General features: G+C 51.2%; 13 protein-coding genes across 13 annotated transcripts; 4 read left to right on the top strand and 9 right to left on the bottom strand.

Moving 5' to 3' along the window:
* Positions 1-108: 108 nt before the first annotated feature.
* On the bottom strand, positions 109-1,475 carry EDD37DRAFT_690401 (ClpP/crotonase-like domain-containing protein). Its single transcript, XM_062819996.1, has 2 exons — positions 837-1,475; positions 109-775 (listed from the first exon to the last, which is right to left on the bottom strand). Exons 1-2 carry the CDS (start codon positions 1,022-1,024, stop codon positions 151-153), a joined length of 813 nt encoding a protein of 270 aa, XP_062675686.1. The 5' UTR covers positions 1,025-1,475; the 3' UTR covers positions 109-150.
* A 399-nt stretch (positions 1,476-1,874) lies between these two features.
* Positions 1,875-3,787, bottom strand: EDD37DRAFT_690400 (putative sugar transporter; the record flags this gene model as incomplete). Its single annotated transcript, XM_062819995.1, has 2 exons — positions 3,399-3,787; positions 1,875-3,371 (listed from the first exon to the last, which is right to left on the bottom strand). Exons 1-2 carry the CDS (start codon positions 3,576-3,578, stop codon positions 1,875-1,877), a joined length of 1,677 nt encoding a protein of 558 aa, XP_062675685.1. The 5' UTR covers positions 3,579-3,787.
* A 55-nt stretch (positions 3,788-3,842) lies between these two features.
* Positions 3,843-6,148, top strand: EDD37DRAFT_67756 (uncharacterized protein). Its single transcript, XM_062819609.1, has 3 exons — positions 3,843-4,632; positions 4,681-5,539; positions 5,606-6,148. The coding sequence occupies exons 1-3, from the start codon at positions 4,278-4,280 to the stop codon at positions 6,117-6,119; spliced, it is 1,728 nt and encodes a 575-aa protein (XP_062675684.1). The 5' UTR covers positions 3,843-4,277; the 3' UTR covers positions 6,120-6,148.
* Positions 6,149-6,486: 338 nt separating this feature from the next.
* EDD37DRAFT_661699 (uncharacterized protein) lies at positions 6,487-7,964 on the top strand (the record flags this gene model as incomplete). Its single annotated transcript, XM_062819143.1, has 2 exons — positions 6,487-6,508; positions 6,561-7,964. The coding sequence occupies exon 2, from the start codon at positions 6,720-6,722 to the stop codon at positions 7,962-7,964; it is 1,245 nt and encodes a 414-aa protein (XP_062675683.1). The 5' UTR covers positions 6,487-6,508; positions 6,561-6,719.
* A 172-nt stretch (positions 7,965-8,136) lies between these two features.
* On the bottom strand, positions 8,137-9,358 carry EDD37DRAFT_67746 (uncharacterized protein). Its single transcript, XM_062819608.1, has 3 exons — positions 8,727-9,358; positions 8,484-8,658; positions 8,137-8,389 (listed from the first exon to the last, which is right to left on the bottom strand). Exons 1-3 carry the CDS (start codon positions 9,173-9,175, stop codon positions 8,309-8,311), a joined length of 705 nt encoding a protein of 234 aa, XP_062675682.1. The 5' UTR covers positions 9,176-9,358; the 3' UTR covers positions 8,137-8,308.
* Positions 9,359-10,426: 1,068 nt separating this feature from the next.
* EDD37DRAFT_617844 (Zinc/iron permease) lies at positions 10,427-11,681 on the top strand. Its single transcript, XM_062815770.1, has one exon. The coding sequence runs from the start codon at positions 10,576-10,578 to the stop codon at positions 11,521-11,523; it is 948 nt and encodes a 315-aa protein (XP_062675681.1). The 5' UTR covers positions 10,427-10,575; the 3' UTR covers positions 11,524-11,681.
* Positions 11,682-11,801: 120 nt separating this feature from the next.
* On the bottom strand, positions 11,802-13,793 carry EDD37DRAFT_67671 (uncharacterized protein). The gene is made up of 3 exons (XM_062819578.1): positions 13,470-13,793; positions 13,359-13,421; positions 11,802-13,309 (listed from the first exon to the last, which is right to left on the bottom strand). The coding sequence occupies exons 1-3, from the start codon at positions 13,644-13,646 to the stop codon at positions 12,104-12,106; spliced, it is 1,446 nt and encodes a 481-aa protein (XP_062675680.1). The 5' UTR covers positions 13,647-13,793; the 3' UTR covers positions 11,802-12,103.
* A 440-nt stretch (positions 13,794-14,233) lies between these two features.
* On the bottom strand, positions 14,234-15,175 carry EDD37DRAFT_67669 (uncharacterized protein). The gene has a single exon (XM_062819576.1). It carries the CDS (start codon positions 15,079-15,081, stop codon positions 14,341-14,343), a length of 741 nt encoding a protein of 246 aa, XP_062675679.1. The 5' UTR covers positions 15,082-15,175; the 3' UTR covers positions 14,234-14,340.
* An 860-nt stretch (positions 15,176-16,035) lies between these two features.
* On the bottom strand, positions 16,036-16,875 carry EDD37DRAFT_604667 (uncharacterized protein; the record flags this gene model as incomplete). The annotated part of the gene is made up of 1 exon (XM_062814758.1): positions 16,036-16,875. One exon carries the CDS (start codon positions 16,873-16,875, stop codon positions 16,036-16,038), a length of 840 nt encoding a protein of 279 aa, XP_062675678.1.
* Positions 16,876-17,118: 243 nt separating this feature from the next.
* On the top strand, positions 17,119-18,161 carry EDD37DRAFT_67655 (GINS complex subunit 1). Its single transcript, XM_062819571.1, has 4 exons — positions 17,119-17,213; positions 17,266-17,325; positions 17,379-17,430; positions 17,496-18,161. The coding sequence occupies exons 3-4, from the start codon at positions 17,404-17,406 to the stop codon at positions 18,153-18,155; spliced, it is 687 nt and encodes a 228-aa protein (XP_062675677.1). The 5' UTR covers positions 17,119-17,213; positions 17,266-17,325; positions 17,379-17,403; the 3' UTR covers positions 18,156-18,161.
* An 87-nt stretch (positions 18,162-18,248) lies between these two features.
* On the bottom strand, positions 18,249-19,419 carry EDD37DRAFT_67516 (superoxide dismutase). Its single transcript, XM_062819532.1, has 2 exons — positions 18,911-19,419; positions 18,249-18,854 (listed from the first exon to the last, which is right to left on the bottom strand). Exons 1-2 carry the CDS (start codon positions 19,146-19,148, stop codon positions 18,406-18,408), a joined length of 687 nt encoding a protein of 228 aa, XP_062675676.1. The 5' UTR covers positions 19,149-19,419; the 3' UTR covers positions 18,249-18,405.
* Positions 19,420-20,328, bottom strand: EDD37DRAFT_67709 (uncharacterized protein). The gene is made up of 2 exons (XM_062819595.1): positions 20,167-20,328; positions 19,420-20,042 (listed from the first exon to the last, which is right to left on the bottom strand). The coding sequence occupies exon 2, from the start codon at positions 20,025-20,027 to the stop codon at positions 19,692-19,694; it is 336 nt and encodes a 111-aa protein (XP_062675675.1). The 5' UTR covers positions 20,028-20,042; positions 20,167-20,328; the 3' UTR covers positions 19,420-19,691.
* A 226-nt stretch (positions 20,329-20,554) lies between these two features.
* Positions 20,555-22,162, bottom strand: EDD37DRAFT_655602 (uncharacterized protein; the record flags this gene model as incomplete). The annotated part of the gene is made up of 2 exons (XM_062818769.1): positions 20,555-20,659; positions 20,714-22,162. The coding sequence occupies 2 exons, from the start codon at positions 22,160-22,162 to the stop codon at positions 20,555-20,557; spliced, it is 1,554 nt and encodes a 517-aa protein (XP_062675674.1).
* Positions 22,163-22,217: the final 55 nt, after the last annotated feature.

The raw sequence follows: 22,217 nt of genomic DNA, 5'->3' as shown, positions 1-22,217 counted from the left end.
CATCAGCTCTACCGTACAGTGCTTCTATCTTGCTGTCGAGGCACCCGCTGCTGTGAACCAGCTCGACCCCTGACTTGTGTCTTCCGTATGCGCCCCGTCAGACGGTGCCACTTTTTCTGGAAACAGGCTCGCCGAGTAGTACAGCCTGTCTCACAATTTGTGCCTCTTCTGGCCTGTCCGCAATTTCTCAAACTCTTTCTGCGGTATACCTGCCACTTGACGCTCAAGGTTCTGGAAGACCTCTTCAACGTTTTGTGCATCCAGTTCTCTTCTGAAAGAACCCGAAGCCAGCTTCTTGATGCTCAGCATACTGGAATCGTTAAGGTGAGCTCCCAGCCTGTCATCAAGCTCTACCAGCACAGCGGCTAGGAAGTGTTCCGCATTACCAGTCTCGATGTCGAAGATTTTGTTGACAAAGCCGCAAGCCAGCAACTCATCGGCTGGGATCCTCTTGCTCATGACCAACGCTTCGTTTGCTTTAGGCCATCCCATCCTGCGGGCAAGCATCATAGACGATGCTCCCTCGGAAACCAGACCAAGGCTCGAGAATGGTGTGAGAAGGTACGCATGTGGGAGACAGTAGATGAAGTCCGAGCAGGCCACGAGTGCTGCAGCCACCCCAACCACGGGTCCGTTGAGAGCCGTCACCAGGATTTTCGAGTGTGAGTAGAAAGTGCGACTGATGAAAAGAGTGTTTTGTACAGTTTCGCGTAGTCCATGCCTTGTGAGATCGACATCTGGTCCTGTTCGCCGACTGACTGACACGTCTGCACCTCTATACCAACCATCAGTAAGCTCGGACACATGGGCCTGCTGCTGCTGCTTTCTTGACTTACGCAGAGAAAAATTTTCCTTGACCCGTCACCAACGTGATTGTCACCTCGTCGTGTTTCTCTACTTCCTTTAGACTTCGGGCTAATTGGTAGAACCCATCCTTCGTCATCGCATTCAGTTTCTTGGGGTTGTTCAACGTAACAATGGCGATACGGCCTCGATAATCTAAGGTTACCACATTCGACGCCATATCTGGCAATTTCGAGACGGTGCCTGGGTTGCCTACCACAACCGAACCTTGCGAAGCTTTCGTCAAGTTCGGTCGGCCTGAATCACGTTTGACGACTTATCGTCATGTGCCATAGCATTTCTACCTTCATGGCGTTATGGGATGTTCCGTGATGCATTCCGTCACCATTCTGAGGAAAGACAGTTTCTTACAAAACGCCGTTGGAGAACCATCGATAACGCCGGAAGTATGCATCGAAGGCTACGGCGAAATCCTGAGTTGCGTTAGCGTGTGGGAAACATGCCGATCCCGAGTATACAAGTGGGGGATACAAACGAGCAGCAGAAGACGGCAAGCCTGTTTCCAACAAAAAGTGGCACTGTCTGACAGGGAGTCCATCGACGATATAGATCGAAGTTCTGCAGGTTCGCGACAACGAGTGTCTTGACAACAAGCTGGTAGGGATACACGATGGAGATGATAACCTCCCTTCTGACAATGCATAAAGCTCTATCGTTGAGTGCGAAGGACTTTGAGATGACAATAAGAAACAATACCTATTTGCACCTGACGAGCGACACTGGTCAGACCGTGCCACTTTTTCTGGAAACAGGCTTGACGGGACACAGGAACAATGTCGGAACGCTCTCGGTGATTATCTTCCACAATCTTGTTCACTACTCCGTGTTCGTTCTCTACCATCGTTCTACTACATATCCTAGCTGTGAGACTATCTTCGCTTATGCTTGTATCCGATATCCCGACGGCCGCTGCCGTCCGGTAGTCTATTCGCTTCTGCAAAATGCAAGAGAACAGGTAACAGCCATCAAGGTAGGACCAAGGAACTTGTAAAGCATTCTGGACGGCCAGCTTACTTTGCGTCGACATGCTCAGCCACCACCTGTCCACGGATGTTGTCAGGGGTGGGATCGTGTGGTGACGCGTACTCAACGTGATGCTTGTATTTCTCCTCAATCGTGGCCGAATCGACTTGACTTTCTCTCGGAAGTTCCTTCGCATGCCTGACCACGTTGAATATTGACGATTGATCGAAGATCCGATCCATCTCCTCCAGAGACCGATCGTTCGTCTCCGGGAAGAAGAGATAGACTGAAGGGATAAAGGCTGCGTTGAGGACCGCATAGATGATCCAATATCGATTGCTCAAGTTAGCCGTTCCTGCTGGCGTTACTTGGCCGACAACGAACTGGCTGAGCCACTGCGCAGATACCGCAATAGCCGATATAGGCATTCTCATCTTCAAGCCAGAGATTTCTCCAGCGTAGAGGAAAGGCAGTCCGAGGAAACCGAGAGGGTAGAAGAAGGCATATATGAACATGAAGGCGACAGTGACCTTAGCGAGCCGCGGCTCGTTGCTGGTGCCGGCCATCACGGCCATGGCAATCGCCAACCCTGACAGCGACAACATAAAGAGTCTTCGTCGCCCGAAACGATCCACGGTCCATAGGGGAATGAATGCTGCTACCGTGAAAGTCGACGTAAAACCGCAGCTGAGAAAGCTGCCGGCTTTCCCGGTATAACCAAGATCTGCAAATGTTGTTCCCGTGTAGAAGATCAATGCAGAACAGCCACAAAGTTGCGTCATGGCTTGAGCCCATGCCGCAATTATAGCCCGATGCAGATACCTTTCCTTTGTATTCTTGAAAAGCAAGCTCATGTCTCCTCGAGTGCTTTCCAAAGTGTACTCAATGTGGTTCATCTCGGCGTTGACCTCGTGGGAATCGTTGTCCTTGTCCATAACGGCGGCAATGATGCTGCGAGCTTCCTCAAATCGGCCTTTCCGCGCAAGCCATCTGGGCGACTCGGGCATGAAAAAGAGCACTGGCATAACGAAAAAGGCCAGCCAGACAGGAAAGACAATGGTGACGCGCCATTGTGCAGAGTTGTCGAAGGCCTCGGAAAAGCCAAAAGCGATCCACTCAGACATGGCAATACCCGCACTGATGAAGATGCCTTCGACGATGACGAACATTCCACGGTGCTTTGTAGTTGCGCATTCGGTCTGCCAGATTGGTATTGACGCGCTGATGATACCTATGGCTCCTCCAATCAAGAGTCTGCTCACAACGAATTGAGCCAAAGAGTATGCAGAAGATTCGAGCGCAAGCGCAATGACCGCGAGGACAAGGCCTGCGAAGATGGATCGTAATCGGCCGATCCTGTCCCCAAACGCAATGCAGGACAATGCACCACCAACGGCCCCCAAATCATAACAAGCAGTGACAACACCTGAACGATATTGAGCTGCAAGTTTTCTCATTACGACAGGGGCTTCCATACCTAAAATGGTTGCTTTGTGGCTTTTCTCTGCGCCAGTCGTGTTGATTGTGTCGATGCTCGGGAAGACCTAAAAGAGGATCAGCATTGAGCAGACCTTTGGCAGGGGGTAAATGACCTTGACGAAGGATTCGAGATGTCCGACACCACCTGTAGATCCATTGTTGAAGCCGAAGAGAAGAAAGCTCGGAGCCACAACTAGCATAATCATGGCCAGCTTGAGACGCAAACCTCGAAGCCCAAAGAAAGGGCGTAGATTTGCTGCTGATCCGATCATCTTGGCGAAAGGGGCATACTATGCTGCCTGAAGGAGGAAGAAGTGTGTGGTTTGCAATTGCAATGAGAAGGAAATAAAGGTACCAATCTTCAGTCAATGCAGGACAAGTGGCCGGGGTTTTAGATATACCATAGCGTTATTCATTATCTGTAGCCTCACGGGCTCCCCACCTTTATGCCGCGTGGCAACATGTTTCCCCAAGTCTCCAGAGTTTCGGAAGCACGCCTGGGGATAAAGAGTGCGCAGTGCCGTGACATCCGGGGCACTACATCCCGTGGACGACAAAGGAACCCCGAAACGCCGTTATTGGGCAGTCTCCAACCCCAGTGATCAGGGCCAGTTGTGTCCATGCGTGGTACCGTTGTAGCACAAGTCTCCGTAAGACTCGTCTCGGGTATTCATGACGCCACTGGCAAAGTGCTGTAGTGACTTGGGGCATGGAGCGCCATTGATAACCAAAGAGTGGACATTTTGGGATTGTCTCTTGTTACGGCATTCCCAGCATTGTCCGATCTTGGTGGTAGCCAAGTGACACCGTAATCTTGACTAGGAAGTCCCGTGCCAGCCCAAAATCAACAACAACCTTGACACCAAGCTGCATCGGCCTGCACGAATTTTCAAACAAGTGCCTGTTGCTCTGAAGTACACTCAAACGCAACTTTCGAGACGTCACGCACGTACACGACAGCAACAATCACCATGACGTTCTCGCGAGCATCGGGAGACAATGCCGACCGTACACTACTTGTACCTTCTCACGAAGGTCCTCATGTGTTGCCGAACAGTCCTTTCTGGGGCAAGTTGCTTCGGCATGCACGAAGGAATCGAACGGCTATCCGAGACGTCGATTTGGGAGTGAGCAAGACATATGGACAGGCCTTGTCAGATGCACTGAGCCTTCGGGCCGTCATTGCGAGGTCACTGCCAAGGTCAATTCTCGATGATATCGCCAGGGGCGAGGAGGTCTACATAGGAGTCCTGGCCGCTGGCGGCTATGAATTTACCGTGGCTGTACTTGCAATTCTTGCGCTTGGAGCAGCCTTCGTGCCTATGTGTAAGTGATGAGCTTGTATATCCTTGATATCCTTCGCTGACAGACCAGCCGTTAGCGTCCCCGTGAACGAAGCCGCTTATTTTGTCACCAAGTGTCGACAACGACTCATTCTGGTCAGCTCGGAAGTGGCTCCGTTAGGCCAGGCCATCCAAAAGCATTTGTCCAGAGACCAAGACATTGCGATCCTGGAGATCTTGCCGAACATTCCCAAGAAGACCGCATACACCCCAACAGACATCTCTATCTCTTCTAATCCACCAATCGATGAAAGCAGAGCTGGATTAGTGATTTTCACCTCAGGCACCACGGGACGGCCAAAAGGCGCCGTCATGCGACATTCATACGTACATGAGGCAGCAATAGCTATCGGTGAAGGATACGACGTCGACCACAACGACGTCGTTCTACATGTCTTGCCTGTCCATCACACAACTGGTTTGGCCACGTCTTTCTTTGTGTACCTGAATGCAGGAGGCTGCATTGAATTCAAGCGTGGCAATCTCGACACAGCCTGGGTTTGGGACAGATGGCGTCAAGGCGGACTCACCGTTTTCTCAGCCGTACCAACCATACTTCTGCGCCTGCAATGGCATTTTGAGCAAAAGATACGGTCCACTCCTGAAGAGGCCGCCTATATTCAAGCTGCAAACCAGTTTCGGGCCTTCATGTGCGGCTCGTCTGCCCTGCAACAGCAGGTTCAAGAGTTCTGGACAGATATTCGTCAAGGTAGACCTATTCTTACCCGATATGGCGCTACGGAGTACCCTGGCTGCCTTAAGGTTCCGGCGGAGTTGGGAGCTGCTGTCCCCAAGGGATGCGTGGGCCTCCCCGTCCCGGGCGTGGAATTGAAGCTGTCCGATGGCGACGACGGCGAACTCCTTGTGAAGTCTCCCAATATGTTTGCCAAGTAAGTGCTCACCAAAACCTGGTATGATATCTTGGATGAATAATCCTCTCTGACAATTGTGTTTAGATATCTCTTTGATCCTGAAGCGACGGCTGAAGCTCATGACGAAGCCGGCTACTTCAAGACTGGAGACATCTGTCGGCGAGAGAACGGGTATTACTACATTATTGGTCGTGCATCCGTGGACATCATCAAGTCTGGTGGCTACAAGATCTCCGCCATCGAGATCGAGCGCGCTTGCCTGGACTTGCCATATATTTCAGAGGCTGCAGTAGTAGGCGTGGAGGACGAAGAGTTTGGTCAGCGTGTTGGTGCAATCATATCTTTGACCGCTGGCTCGTCACCCTTGAGCATACAGAATTTCCGGTCCGACTTGAGGCGGGAACTTGCGCCATACAAGTTACCTACGTTACTAAGAACTGTGGACGGCGAGCTGCCCAAGGGAGGCACAGGCAAGGTTCAAAAGAAGATTCTGGGTCCAAAACTGTTTCCCAAGAATTGGGCTGAGATAGCAGAAGTGCAATGCTACCGACCAGAAAGACGATCGAAAGCGAGTGGCCAACTTACGGCAAAACTATAGAACTGGAGATCCCGAAACGAATTTGTCCCTATCAAATCATGTTTCACTGAAAAGTGGGCTCATGCACAATTGTGATCTGCACCCAAGATGTAACTTGGAGGCGAATATGGCGAATTGTTTGCCAGATTTGACTGCAGTCAGGCCGTAGGCCTTTGGGAATTGATGCTTAAGAAGCAGTCTTCGCCATCAAACTGACTGGTCGCAAAACAGGGTTCCACAAACGAGCTGCAACTCGGTAAGGCGTGCCTCGACAAGCCTGCATCACAATATCAGTGGAGACCCCAACCCCGGCTTGGATGGCGGTCGCTAATCACGATGTGACATACCTCATTTAGGCAAGCAGATCGGCGCTCGGTCGGGACAATCCCTGAAAATCCACCCTTTTGTGGGTACGTTCGTCACCCCCTTTCAGGGAACGCCCTAAGCTTACTGACTCTTCAGCCCTGTTCCATTTTTGGAGCCTCGCGTCACAGAGCCTTTGTTGGCCTGCACGTGAGCTTCCTTGTGGACATACATTTTAATAAATGTCAAGGCAAGTGTCAGTATCGAGTTTGCAATGCAGTGCACACAGGAGGATCTCTACTGTCCCCATCACCAGCAATGAGTGCCGCACCCAGGAAGGTCCTGCTGTGGACGATGGCTCTGGTTGCAGCATCAACCCCACGCTTTGCAACGGCCCTTGATTCCAACAACTCCAATATATGCAATTTGTCCTCTATATCCACCTACCAGCTCGATTCCTTCAACGGAAATGTTTCACAATCCTTTCTTCAGACCAAGACGTCGACCAGGGGCTTTACCCAGTGTGAGAATGCGACACTGATCTCTTATGATCAAGAATTCAATTCACTATTTGCACCGAATGCCTCTCTGAATCTGATCTATGCTGATCCCAGTGGCGATCCAATCGCCGACGAAATGGGTATATGGCTCTGGGACCGCAATCAAGTTTGGATGGCTTCGGCTTCGGAAAACAATGTTTCGCATGTCAGTATTCTCGACCTGTCGAACAACACTGTCAAACCGTTACCAGTACCCAACGGTATCGAAGTTCTGAATCCTAATGGTGGGGGCTACCACAATGGGAAGGTATACATAGCTGGAGACGGGAACTATACTGTCCCTCCCTGTATCTACGAGGTTGACCCTGTGACGTACCAGACCGAGGTCGTCATCAACAGTTACTTCGGCCTACGATTTGGAGGTCCCAATGATGTTACATGGGCTTCTCGTGGAGGCAAGAGCTGGCTTTTCTTCACCGACGACCCTTTGAGCGAAGTCTACAATAATGGGCAAATACCACAGGTGCCAGATGCCACGTGGCGCTGGGACCCGCTCGAAAACACATTACTTCCAGTCATCGACAGAACTGATATTCTGGTACCGAACGGCATTCGAGTGAACAAAAACAGCACCAAGCTCTACGTGACCGACACACCAGATCCGCTCGTTTATGGTGCGGCTGCGGTGCAGACCGCGTCTGGACAGAGCATATACGCCGCTACATCCAGTTCTGCAATCTATTCCTTCGACCTCGACGAATCGGGCTTTCCGTCGAGTCGGCGGCTTTTTGGCATCGCCGAGCGAGGCATAGCAGATGGACTACACGTGGATGATGCGGGACGAGTATGGACCGGCGAACAAGACGGGATTGTGGTGCGGAGCCCGTCGGGAAAGGTTCTCGGCATGGTGAATGCTTTGGCAATTGAGGGGGAAGATGTTGTCAACTCCGGAACGAGTCCATTGCAGAATTTCGCATTGGCGGGAGATCTGCTAGTGGTTCTGGCGTTCAATAAGATCTATACGGTCCAACTCAGCTCCCAGATTGTTTCGGATATGACATAGTTTCAACACCGGTGGTATGAAAGACCGATGTACTGTAGTCGACCACTATGATGGAGTGGGAGTGCTTTGATCGCCAAGGCCTCCAAACTCAGTAGCAGGGCAAGCCTGTTTCCCAGAAAAGTGGCACAGTCTGAGCCGTGTCGCTCGTTGGGCGCAAATAGGTATTGTTTCTTGATGTCGTCTCGAAGTCCTTTGCACACAACGATAGAGCTTCTTGCATTGTCAGAAGGGAGGTCATCAGCTCCATCGTGTATCCCTACTGGCTTGCCGTCAAGGCACCCGGTCAGACAGTGCCACTTTTCCTGGAAATAGGCTCGAGGGCTCGCAAAATTGCTACCACTATCCTACCAGGGCACTTCTTCTCCAGTATATGTGTAGAACTTTCCTGTATCCGTGTCCTGCAACTTGTGCAAAGTATTCAACATCTGCAACTGTGTGTCAGCCTAGAACGGTACCGCCACAAGAACCCAAGGGACCCTGCTTCCACGGAGCGGCATAGTCGAGGGAGAAAGGACTTACTCCGCCAATGCTCACATGTGGCTCTAGGATTGCACCCCCGCCACCCATTCTCGTCTTCACCCAGCCCGGGTCCATACATATCACTTTGATCCCTCGATCCTTCAATTGTTCGCTTTGGTGGACGGTCAACATGTTCACCGCGGCTTTTGAGATGGAATACGTGGTGCACTTCGGTCTAAGCATAAGCATACGTGGTAAGTATGTGAACCAAGATGATCGCTCTTTCGTTGGGGAAGGGCATACAATTTCTTCCCGCAGCTTCCCAGCCCAGATGTCATGTTCATTACCACACTTTCCTTGCCCAGCTGAGGCAGTAGAGTTTTCAAAGTTTCAGCCGGTCCCGCCACGTTGACATCGATATGCTCTCTCAGACTTTCCGCGGTAATGTCCAAGCTGGTCTGATCCGGCGTGGAGTTGATTCCCGCATTGTTCAGCAGAAAGTCGATTTGCTTCCCACCAAGAACCTGTTTGACGTCCTCACCAAACTTGTGGATCGACTTGATGTCGCCAGTATTGCACTCCACGACATGAATCTTGCCCTCGGCCTGAGAGGAGAGCTTTTGCAGATCGTCGAGATCGCCCTGTAAGGTCCGAACAGCAGCAATGATCGTGTTGGAGCTATTCGAGGACAATTGACGGACGAATTCAATGCCCAGACCTCGGTTTGCACCTGTTATCACGTAGGTGGGCATCTTGACTGTCGCGTGATCACTTGGTATAATGTATACTTGGGAATGCTGATTAGTAACGCCTGAGTGGTATACCTGAGGTTGACCATGGAACAAAGTAACTTTAAAGATCTCTCGAAAAGGGGAGAGCGGGTGTCAATGACGGACGTCACCTACATCATATTCTGCCGCTATCTTCAATTCAGCCTAAAGTGTTAGACCCTGAGTGAAGTGATTTACGGCGATAATCATCATCCTTGTCATGCCCATCAAGCGAAAAGCTTAGCCATGACAAGACCGATCAAGCTTCAGGGGCACGCAAATCTGCGGGGTCAATTGTAAGATGCAGTGGTTTAAATCCACAACGTCCCGTCAACATGCTCACATAAACGAGGATACTACAATCAAAGGTAATCCACAGCGCTTTACAACTATTCGCTCGATATAACAAGGTCTGGAATGAGGACCTTAAAGCAACGCGTCCTGAATGCCCCACCAAATCTTGCACTCGGTGTCAATGCCGTGTGGTCCTCATAAGTAATACAAAAGGTTAGCGCAAAGACAGCGGCGGGCGTGGTTTCTATCCAGGTACCAAGCGTTCGGGACACACCGCTTGACATGCAATGTTTGTGAATGGGGCCTCTATCTTATGTCATGTCATGTCATGTCATCTTGCATTGCTCGCTAATGCAGTGCCGACTTATTTCAACCCCTACTACGCTAAGAATTGGAATAGTACTCCTGGCCATCATGTCTCCCGTGATAGGACCACGAGCCAGGCTCGTAGGGCACCTGGTGAGCATGGGATGCAGTACTGAAGAAGCTGACCTACATCATTAGAGTACGTCACTCTTATACAAACATCCCGTCCAGATGATCAGAGTGGGCGAGGTTCACTCGCTCCTGCTCAATCGGATGTAGTGAAAAGTATCGACATTTAAGGTCCTCATTTTCTGGATGCGCTCGTCCCAGCCGCCATCGGATTTTTGTTATTTTATATCTACTCGGTCAAGGATCTTTGGGTTTCCTCCTTCTAATGTCGCTTACCGCAAAGAAAAGCTGAGCATTGAACTTCTGAGAAGCTTGGACACTTAGCATCTACTGCTTGAGCCTACAAATTTCTTCCTCGATATGTCTCACGACTATCCCTTTGGAATAATGAACCCTTCTTGTGTCAACCTCGATACCGCCGATCCCAGGGATGTGACCTGTTATATTCAGTGGTCCGGCAACGATTACAATGGAGACCTCGGAGCTCGCATCTCTTCGGTCTTCGTCATTTTGATTGTATCTTCAGCTGTCACCTTTTTCCCCGTTCTGGCGACGAGAGTGAAAACTTTACGGATTCCTCTCTATGTCTATCTGTTCGCTCGCTACTTCGGAACAGGAGTCATTATCGCGACTGGCTTCATCCAGTAAGTGTGATGTATGGTCGTTGTAAGCATGAACAAGTTGTGGCTAATGACCTCCCTAGCCTTCTCGACCCATCCTACTATGAGATCGGCATGAACACATGCGTAGGAATGACGGGCTCATGGTACTTGTACTCGTGGCCACCTGCAATTGCCTTGTCGACTGTGATGTTGACCTTCCTATTGGACTTCATCGCCGAACGCTACGTGGAGAAAAAGTATGGGATCCCTCAACAGGAGAATGTCAATCCGACAGAGAATAACCTCCGCTCTGGCTCAGTCGACGCGGCGATGCTCCGATACGAGTTCTCCCGACGTCGGTCATCTGCCCACGGAGATGGTGCGGTCGATCGACCAAACGACACGATTCAGCAACATCAACCATCATCACAGAGAGATGTGGCAGGGCGCAAGAACACACAGACATTTGCTACCATCGACGAGGAGAAAGAGCATGCAATGGCCGTGGCTTTCAGACAACAAATCGCGGCCTTTTTGATCCTTGAATTTGGCGTCATCTTTCACAGCGTCATCATCGGCTTGACACTTGGATCGTCGGGTCCAGAATTCTCCGTTCTGTACCCCGTCATTGTCTTCCACCAGTCTTTCGAAGGTCTCGGTATTGGAGCACGTCTATCCGCAATTCCCTTTCCGAAGAAATATCACTGGATGCCTTGGTGGCTGTGTGCTGGTTATGGTTTGACGACCCCAATTGCCATCGCGATTGGCCTCGGCATTCGAACCACGTACAACGCAAACAGCTACACGGCAAACGTTGTCGCTGGACTCCTGGATTCAATCTCCGCAGGTATCTTGATATACACTGGACTGGTGGAGCTCATGGCTAGGGACTTCTTGTTTAGCCCTGAACGAACCGACAACGATAGGCAGTTGGCGTTTATGGCTATCTCGATGCTCATGGGGGCAGGGATCATGGCTTTGCTCGGGAAGTGGGCGTAGATCGAGTCATGTTATCATGCTACACCGCGCAACATGGCCAGAGGGAGACTGCTAGCTAGTGTGGTGAACGAGTTGCAGATGCCGGTCAAATTAATGAGGAACAGGGCTTCCGGGAGCGGCTTCATAAGCGGGTGCAGGTCGTTTGAAGTATTGTTGGCCGGGATTTACCGAGGTAGCAACACTCCGCCGTACTAGATGCGCATCCGGTGGTCCATTCAAGCCTCTAAATCAAATATCCGTTTGCGTCCTCGAGTTCAGTTTCCTTTCACGCGTCGCCCATTCTCCTACTCAATTTTTCTGGTGACAAACCTTGCTCATGTCCAGAGTCGTTCTTGCGGTGACAAGTACCTGTCACGTCGAATAATGCACGGGCCTCAGTGGCCCAGATTTGGCACAATACGATTCTCTTTACTACGAACAAATGCAGAACAGGGTTTGTGGTAAGACTGATTGTTGCACAGATACATAAGAAACACGAGTTCTATCACTCAACGCCGTCGCTATGCAAAGTGAAGGTCACTCCTGCGACCTCGCCATCACTTCATTCTCCAGTTGGCCTCACTGCCTGACATGGCCATCCTCAGCCCATCTTCTGAAACTCCGCCTCAAAATCCGACCACGCCTGCGCTTGGTCTCTCCAAACGTCATGCTCCTCCGTCAACGTCGCTAACCCAGGGTGATATGCCTCCGCAGCTTGGTACCCCGCTGGAGGAGCAGGCTCATAGGTGATCGTCCTTGGAGCCTCCTGCACCATGTTCATGCCATCATCATAGTACCCAAAGTGGAAATTTGGATCTGGTTGCGCGAGGCGAGGATCCAGCATATCAGCCTGTGTCGACACTATTTGCCGAGGTGCAGCATGAGATGTCAACAGCTCATGGTGACCCTGTGGCATGCCCACAAGTCCCATTGTCTGCTGGTATGATGGGAATGGATCCTCCATTCTCTGGTACTTGACATCACTGACTTGTTCGCCATATGGGCCCATCGTGGTTGTCGTCTGGTAATAGCCCATCATACCGTCTGGGCCTACCATGATTGGCTGATTGCCATATGGATTGCTGATCTCATACCCTGACAAGTTCAAGGCAGGGAGCGCATGGTAGCGAGGTGGGATTTCTTCGAAGGGTGTGGAGGAGACGCTCCTGCTGTCAAAGCGGCGACCACGCTTTGAGCCCCTGTTTGAGCCTTCCCAGTCTGGGTCACTGTCACTGTCATCATCGTCGCGTCGGGACCTCTTTCCAGCTTTGTTGGGCGCGAACTTGTAATTCGGGTGTGCAGCTTGATGATTGTCCCGTTCAGTCGAGGCAAGCTGCTCATACAGTTCTCGAACTCCCTTGGGCTCGAGTGGCCAGCTTGCACCAGTCACTTGCGACACGACTTGATGGTTGTTCTCCTTGCAGAATTGTTTCACGCGATCGGCATAAGCCGATCGATACATCATGAAAGAGTTCATTGGCCGGGAGACATACCCCTTCTTTCTGTCGACCTCGGCCATCCTCTCGGACACTGAACGGTTGACCCATACGGCCATGTCTCGTACTGGTGTTTTGTAGTCCTTGGTCAACTCGCTTAGTGGTTGGTCCAGGACCGGTCCTCCTTTTTTGGCTGGCTTTTTCTTCAAGGCACGCCTCGGTCGTGCGAGAGGTGACTGCGAGGCGCGTGTGGAGTCTGTGGTGGCACTGGGACTGGAAGGTGTACCCAGGGCGCGGCCGCTGCGAGTAAGGATCCCATTTTCGGGCATGCCTTGAGGAGGTGTGTGCATAGGCGCAGACGTGATCATTGTCTATCTCAATATTAGCACGGTCTCGACGTGCCGAGTTCTTTCAACTTACTCTTGGAGTATAGTAGACGGGTGCTGGAGCTGTCTGATAAAGTGATGGGTCGCCATATGGATCCTGACTAGGTGAGTCTCTTTCTTTATATGGAGAACCAGCGATACTTACGAAGGTTGGTTGTGGAGAATTTTGTGACATGATTGTCCTCATGGGCATAGGCGGCGTGGAAAGTCCGGGGTTAGGCGCGGCTGCTGGGTTGCTTCGGCTATCGTCGCCTGTGTTGTGGTGGCCGTCCACCGATTGGGGAGGTGAAGGAGGTTGCGCTGTGAAAGGACCTTCGGTCATTGATGCTCTTGATCGGTATACAAAGCAAGAAAGACGTTGAAGCTTCGCAAGGGCAAAGCCGGTCTGTTTGAGGCGGCTTTGATGCAAAAAGAGTATTGGGAGCTGACGGGGATTCGCAGCTAAAGCAACACGGTATCAAACGACCCCTGAGCTAGATGACTGCAAAGGGTCTTTTGACTGTGGTGCTTGGAGATCACCCTGTTGTCTGAGCCAAGGTTCCAGACTTGTATACAACAGCCAGAAGTCTCCGGCAAGGGTCTCAAAGTGTCCCTAGTTTGCCGACTGTCGCTTTCCGATGGAAGAATTGCTGCACAATGGAGTTGATGCTTTATTGCTGCAACGATGCTTTGACGGGAGAACAATTGAGAAAAGGTTTTCGTTGTTCTGGAGGGGATGGGTTTGCGGCTGTAGCAATTTCTGTGGCTTGTTGCAGGAACCCGGCCGCAGAAGACAAAAGGAGTATGGAGGTGTGAAAGACTGATGTCGGTACACTACAGAATTCTCTGCGCTGTGGTTGTTGCGGTGAGTGCAAGCTGTAAGTTATGCCGAAGCTGACGACACTAGAGTGCTGCTGCTTTGTCTCATCTACCCGCCAGAGAGGGAGAGCAATCTGAACTTTTGAGACTCTGGGCTGGATGAGAATCTTTGTCAACGAAAGAAGAACAGAAAGAAAAAGCCTACAGCAGAGGAGTTATCAATCACCGACAAAGAATCTCGGCCATGTTGCGTTCGCAGCGATGCTGAACGCTTTAAGCCAGAACTGCCGCATCCGGAAAACATGGTCAATAGCCGGCTTTTCGCGGACGGAGTCTTTTGCTTGCAGTGGTTTGAGGAACATATGGTATTTTCGTGACCGTATGCATCTCTCTGAAGCAGCAGTGGAAGCCCAATGAAGCTGTGATAGCATCTGGAGCTTCAGAGGTCGCCCTGAGTGGTGAACGCCCTTCCTGCAGTGTGGCGGCAAGTGGGTACTCCCACAGCCTGGCAGACATGGGTTTGACTGACGCTGCATGGATGTAGGTCCGCGCCATGCATTTGTGAAAGAGAATTGCGAGGGGAAAGAGCAGAAGTTTATTTTCCCGATACTGTTTGAACAGCATGCCTCAACGTTCATACTCAGGATAGAGTCAGCCCTGGCAAGATGAGTGTCTCCCCTACTCCACCATCCCAGGCGGGTGCTCGGACCACCAGTCACATTCTGCCTGGGAATGGTTGCCGTTTCCGGTGCCTTCGCTAAAGTCTCCAAGTACTTGCGAAGCGGATGGGTGCAGTATTGCTCGCATTCCATCTGAGACTGGTCTTGATCTTGACCGGACGGTGATTTACCCGGTCTCGCGGTAACCTCATTGGCTACCAACGGTTCTCCGTGCAACGAACGATCCATATGACAGCGGATACCGGCATGATCGCCCTGGAACCGACTGTTGGCTTCCATAAATCTCCGAGATGCCACATACCAGCTTCATGAGAAGGGACGATATCCTCGTGGCCAACTCCTTGCTTTTAAAATGCAGGTCTTGCCGCGTGTTCACCTCAATGACCTTTTGATGCCGTTGTGGTCCTATCTCAGCCATAACTAACAACACTTCGCTGCTTGCATTTTATCTCATCTCAATGAGGTTGCTATCGCTCTGGCGGACTAGTATCTGCCCACGGCCCGCTAGACTTGCAAAAGTAGCCAATTCTACCCGCATGCTCCATCGTTCTGATGCCTGCCATCAGGTAATCGCAACGTTTCAGATTTGACTTTGGCCAATAAACATGGTATGGACTTTTGATACTGCTTCTGGTTTTTCTGGGAGTTGACATTTTCTACCACCTAAAGAACTCATTTCTCATATTCCAAATTCGGTCAGGGAACGTTACATCGAGAGCCTCATCACTGAGCGGAACCGATATGCGGGTGTACCAGATGCACCTCTGCAACCCACTTGAGTTCCCTCCAACATCCAAAACTCAGTCTGCTACTTCCGGACAAATGAGCATAGCGACTGCCCTACATCGTATGGCCCCCAGCAGTATATAAAGCTGACGAGGACCCTTGTTTTCTTCCCACTATCATGTTGACAAATAGTTCCTTACCCGCGCGAATGACCTTCACTCACCCCAGATTGCAGGCGATCCACCGGGGCACATCTGCGCGGGCCTCTCCGGTAGAAGCTTATCGACCTCTCAATCTCCCTCAAGCAATGGCTTTCAGTGGTCGCCCCGAGTATAACGCTGAACGCACAGGAGGTGACACCACATATGAGAATGATCCGGTGATCAGAAAAGGCCACAGAATGACAACACAGGCACACATGCTCCATGTCTTCGAGGGGAGTTTCCTTTGGGGAAAGTCTCTTCACCCCCACGCGTAACTCGTCTACTTCTGTCCACCGTCAATCTCTTAGAGTATTGCCAGCTGGGCGATGCCTATCTCGAATAAGTGGAATTTGAACTCCTTCGCGAAAAGTCCTCGGCACATGGGGCAGCTGCCGCCCTGATCCAGCCACTGCCTCAAGCAGGCGATGTGGAATATTTGTTTGCAGCACGCCGTGATGACCGCCGATGGGCCTCTTTGACCCAGACCCTTCTTCTCCTTCTCAACCATTGGTTTTGTACCAAGGCCTTCATAGCAGATCGGGCACATATCGTCTTCTGGATTCAGTTTGATCAAGGTAACCCCTCGGGTCAGGGTAGCTTCATCTGCTTCAGCCTCCGCCCTCGGGAACAATGTTTCTCTCTGGTTGTAGAGGTCCACGAGGCGAGGAGCTGTCAGGGTCTCCATGACTCCGAATAGGCGAAATCTGGCTTGTTCGCGGTTTTTTCGGGAAAGTTGAAGTGTCTCCGGCTGCTTCTTGCGCATGCGCTGTTCGCCGCGGACAAATCTGGTTTCTGCAATCGATAGATATTTTATTGCAGATAACAAGCATCCTTCGGCCCTGGTATAACCGTCGAGGACCGCATCTTCAGCGGACAAGTAATCCCCACTAAGCTGCCAGTGGTGGTAGCCATGTATGTTGAATAGCGTCTTGAGAGTTGCGTAAAACTCGGCGAGTGCTTGGTAGAGGCGGGCGACCTCCTCCACCACCGAAGAAGAAGCGGGATTAGGAGTTGCGGAAGAAGATATCTTTGGTGACGTTCCCGTCTCATGAACAGTCGTCGTTGCAGACACGCCCGTACGTGTCCTGTATTGTGTTTGAATTCCCTCATCAGGGCACTGTGGTGGACTTGTACTCGAAGACATGTTCGGATCCATGCCGGTGCTGCTGGCGTTGAGACGTAACCTTCTGCGACGGAAAAAAAACATAGAGAGAGCGATGGATGGGCATGGGCAAAAGCGTTGCTATCTGACCAAGGCGAGATGTGGAAGACTGGCAGGCTGGAGGGTTCTTGAAGAAGGAAGAATAAAAACTTGCAAGAAGAGGCATGTGCAAACCTTTATACTTACCCTTTGAGGGAGCCTGGCGCTCACTCTTCATCATGCGGACGGTACGCGTGAGGACACTGGGATCGGATCGTCCTGGCGTGAGGTGCCGATGGGTCAAGAAGTACATGCCTTGGTACAACAAGAAAGAAGAGAGGGTAAGGCTCACTAGGCTTTCCTCCGCGGCGGGTCGAATGCTGATTGGCGGAGCACCACAACGCGTCTCGTTCCCCGCATTACTGTACCTAAGTACACTCCGTTGAACTTTGGGTCAGTCAATACACCCGTCACTTTCACTTCAAGCCCTCACCCTGCTGGCACAGGGAACGCCATCGATGTGCGGATGAAATGCACGGGGATCTAGGGAACAAGCTCGTACGGCCCATCGCCTCCAGCTCTTGGACGGCCACTACCTCAGCAAAGACTGACACTAAGAAAAGGTTCAACACGCCAAACGCACACAAACCCTCCCAACCCTCCCACCGTACCAAACCGAACTAGTCCGCGCCGTGGTCCGCGAGATTCGCGATCTAGACCGCGATGTGTCGCGTATCCTCGAGCCGTTCAACGTCGTTGACGAAGATGGCAGCAGTCAAAGCACGTTCAGCCCAGCCGAGCACCCGGCGACCGCGTGCGCGCTGCTAGTCGACCACTTGAGCATGCGCCGGAATAAGAGGTGTTTATTGGCGTATCATAGAGTGAGAGCCGAGAAGTTAGAGGGTATGGCGTGGGACGGACGCGATATGGACATGGACATGACCATCGAGGACGAAGGTGTGGGTGCAAATGCTATCAATGCAAAGGACGGCAACTCAAATGCTGGAGGTGCGCAGAACTCGTGGAGTCCGGAAGAAGAGTCGTACTTTCGCAAGTACGTGGATTTGCTGGCGCAGGTCAAGGGCCAGTGGACGGATATCGATCTGACGGGCTCGTTGGAGCCACCGAAAGACCTGTTTATTGATGTGCGGGTGCTCAAGGACGCAGGGGAGATACAGACTGAGTATGGGGCTATCAATTTGACGAAGAACAGTCAATTCTATGTCAGGCAGGGTGATGTGGAAAGGTTGATACAGATGGGTTTCTTACAACGACTAAGCTGAAGAGCATGAAGTTTAACGCACGGAATGACGTGAGGATACATGATAATATGAATTCGGAATACATTGAATTAGTGTTCTCAATTGCGTACTATCTAAGCTATGTGCCGGGATTCTCGAAAAGGAGCGTGTTGGTACATGTAATAGCCATTTCCAGCCCCTTGGGATGTGATGTAAGTATGCCTCGAGCACCTGATTCATGCGTTCAGCTTGAAACAATCATTTTGCTCCGGGTAGTTGTTGTGCTTCTTGATCAGAGTGATACCATCCTGATTGCAAGTACTGCTGCCGCAAAGACGAGTGCTCCATTGAGAGTCGCCAGTCCACTTTCTGCACCGCCAGTCTTTGTAGGTGATGGAGCCGACACCGTCTCCGTGGCGTTAGTGGCAGTTTGTTGTGTAAAATTTCCGCAGTTCAGTCTGGTTCCATTGCTTGCATGCACAACAACACTTCTGTTTCCGAAGAAGGTTGGAGATGTGGGGTCGGTAGAAACGTAGAGATCGAGATAGGTGACTTGGAAGTTCTTTTCACGAGCAGTGTCGGCGATATCGCCGTGTTTGACGCTCAGATCACCAGGTTGGCAGGTCTCAGGTTGAGTCGCGTCGCAGGGAGGTGTCTCATTACGACCATAAGGAGACAGGTGACCACCAGTGCCCGTGCAGTTACCATCGCCAGGGACAGCAAACTCGTGGATGTGATATGCTGTAAGAGAAGTGTCAGAGACGAATGAGATCGAAGGTCTGCTCGGGTGAACTTACCAAAAGGACCGGCAGAGGCATCAGGAAATCCGAAGAAGTTGACGTTGAAGTTGACGCCAGTGCCATTGTCATTCGAGACACCAGTGATCTGACCTTGAACAGGTTGGCTCTCTTGCAAGACTGCCTGGTAGGTAGCCATCTTCGGGTTGTTTTCAGTGATGGGAGCATCGAGGGCTGTCTGACCAAGGACGAACACAGCGGAAAAGAGCAGGTTGACAAGCAGGGCGAACAGCTTCATGTTGAAAGTGAGAAGGTTTTGTCGGTGGTTGTTTGGTTTGTGCTGTAGCTTGGAGCGATGAAGAGGCACAGTTCTGAAGAGGTTGGAAGGAAATGAACAGTGGCAGATGCAGAGAGTCAACGCTGGGAGGAAAAGTGACTTGGTTCCTGGGGAAGGTCTTCTTCACAAAAGTATTTGCAGTACACAGGAAATCGAAGCAACGCCTGGCAACACCACGGGAGCATGCAGGAATGAAGGAGGGGGTTTGGCACATCACCCAAATTCCAGTCTCATTTTCACTTTCTCGTCAGTAACGACTTCTCTTCATTTCTCGTCCTGGGTCGGCACTTTTCTGTCACATTGTCGATCTCCTCTTTGCCTGAGGCGGCATTGAATACCGCAAACAACGTATGCTACTTGTAGCAGTCGCTCACGAGAAAGGAACACCCGTGTGACACAAGTGCCCGTCGGCCTCGGCAACGCCTGCACTCAACCTTCAAGTACAGAAGACAGCCCCAACAGCGGCTCCAGTGTTGCGATCACTCACTCACACTGGACCTGCTTCTACATCGGGGTTCTAACAGCACATCTGAATGGCCAGATCTGTGCATTTTTGACATCCCATACCCCAGCTTTTGTATATGGGTCATTCTCCAATTGCTCCCGAATCTCCTCTTCACTGTTTGCCTTGTAAAGCATGACGCTGCCGGTCATATCAGGCGCTTCACCCGATGCAGGCTGTTTGGACAAAGTCGCTCCTCCGAATACAGCCGTTCCTGCCGCGACCTTGGGCTTCACGCCCGCCAGATGCTGGGGGCGGGCCTCGAGACGTTTCTGAAGGGCGCCGGGGAAGTCTGGTATTCGGACCAGCCACTCTTGTGTTGGGACACTGGACGACATTCTGACGAGAAAGAGCTGGGGCTTGTGAGCAAGTGGACTCAATCGATTGGGATGTAGAGAAGCTAAGGTTTGGCGTGAGATAGTAAGTGGACTTAAGGATCCTTGTAAACGAGATAGGGACCTCCGGATGGGAACAGACATGTGTTTATATACTTGCGTCCTGATGGGGAACAAGATAACGTGGAGCCAACAATTGACCTAAGGAACTGTCGTGGTATATCTTCTCAGCTGCACAGTCAGATGTAACTAGCTACGGAGTATCTTCGCGTTATTTACTCTATCCCCACATCCACCCACTGTAGCAAGATACGCGATGGTGGGTGGACTGCCGAAGTGGGACACCCCGAGGCACATCGGAGTGTTCAAACCACGGACACCAACCTCAACGTTGTCTGGTGCTGATGGACTTTGTACAAGAACTTCAGTTCGGAGGTTGCCAAACTCAGGGCTGAACCAATAGATGGTTCACTTCTACTATCTAATCATGGATGTACACGCGTCTATCAAAAGCACCAGTACAAACACATCTATAGCTTCGGCCTGGGTGTATCTCTAGCCAGCAATGACTCTGCAACCTTTCTCCTTTGGATCTTTCCGGTCGCCGTCTTGGGTATTTCTTGAAGAATCCAGACCTGATAAGCCACACGTTAGTATGAATAGATAGCGCATCGTCGTCGAAGACTCACTCTGCTCGGTATTTTAAATTTCGCCGTTTTGCTTGCAACAAATTGGGTGATGCTGTCCTCCGTGACATTCTTCCCAGGTTTGGGGACAACTGCCACGCCAACTTCCTGGCCATATAGTTCCGAAGGAATGGCGAAACTGACTGCTTCGGACAACTCTGGGCTTGTCGAGATGATATGATCCAATTCGATGGGGCTAATTTTCTCACCACCACGATTAATTAGCTCCTTGATTCGGCCTGTGATGATCACATAGGCGTCTTCGTCCTTCTTCCCCTGATCGCCAGTCCGGAAGAATCCTCCCTTTGTGAACGCTTCCTTATTCGCCTTTTCGTTGTTGATATACCCAGAGGTTACATTTTCGCCCTTTATGCTGATCTCGCCTGCCATACCCTGAGGTACTTCGTCGCCTTGGTCGTCTAAGATGTTGACCTCGACACCTTGACCAATACCGACACTCCCTGGCTTTCGCTTGCCTTTGTGTGGCAGAGGATTTGAGGTCATCTGGTGAGCGGCTTCAGTCATGGCGTAAGCTTCCAGCACCGGTGCTCCATACGTCGCTTCGAGCTCTGCAAAGGTCTTCGGAGACAGTGGGGACGAACATGATCGAATGAACCTAATTTGTGGTTTGGGAGATGGCGGAGGATTTCTGAGCAGAATTTGGTGGATTGTAGGCACAGCTGTGAACCAATTTGCTTTATGTGTGACAAAGTCCCGCCAGAAAGACCGCGCAGAGAATGCTCTGGGCACTATCACCGAACCTCCAGCTTTCAATGGAGCTAGGAACCCTGCCAGCAGCCCATGCACGTGGAAGAGAGGCATAACAAGCATCGTCCGATCTCCTGCTGTCAACTCATACGTATTCAGTATATTTTGCATGGTTCTCGTAAGATTGAGGTGGGTTAGCGGAACGGCCTTGGGTCTGCCAGTGGTCCCCGAGGTGTGCAATACCAAAGCGACATCAGCAGGCTGTGCTTGTGATATCCGCTGAGCTTGTATCCCTGCGAGCTTTCCCTTCTCTTTGATTTCTAGCACAGGCCGCGAGCCATCCAGATAACATTCTGCGATAGCCGCTTCGAACTTTCTGGCAGCCTTTACCGCAGGACCATCTTTTGCGTAATCACCTCGGGGGATAAGGATGACGGAGGAAGAAAGGTCCTCAATGTAGAACTCGAACTCTGATTGCTTGTATGCCGGGTTTAGAGGAGCCGCTATAGCCCTCTGGTACGAAGTCGCAAGGAAGGCCACAATAAACTCGTAGCTGTTTGGCAATGCTATTGAAACAGCGTCAGCATGTTTGATGCCCAGCTGCGCGAGCTTGGACTGGAACTCCAGAATATCTCTTGTCAGCTGGCTGTATGAAACGTGTAGAGCATCATGTTCCGAGGGGACGATAATGGCAGTGGCAGAAGAGGTTTCTGAGAAGGAGGTTGAAAGAGTGGCAGCGCCCATGGTCAAAGCAGCTGTCTGGAGGACGTGAACAGCAGAAGGGAGAGGGAATGAAGCA

This window comes from Exophiala viscosa (genome assembly GCF_022695815.1).
Source record: "Exophiala viscosa unplaced genomic scaffold EDD37scaffold_1, whole genome shotgun sequence".
Lineage (NCBI taxonomy): Eukaryota > Fungi > Ascomycota > Eurotiomycetes > Chaetothyriales > Herpotrichiellaceae > Exophiala > Exophiala viscosa.
This window is presented reverse-complemented; position numbering and strand designations above follow the sequence as displayed.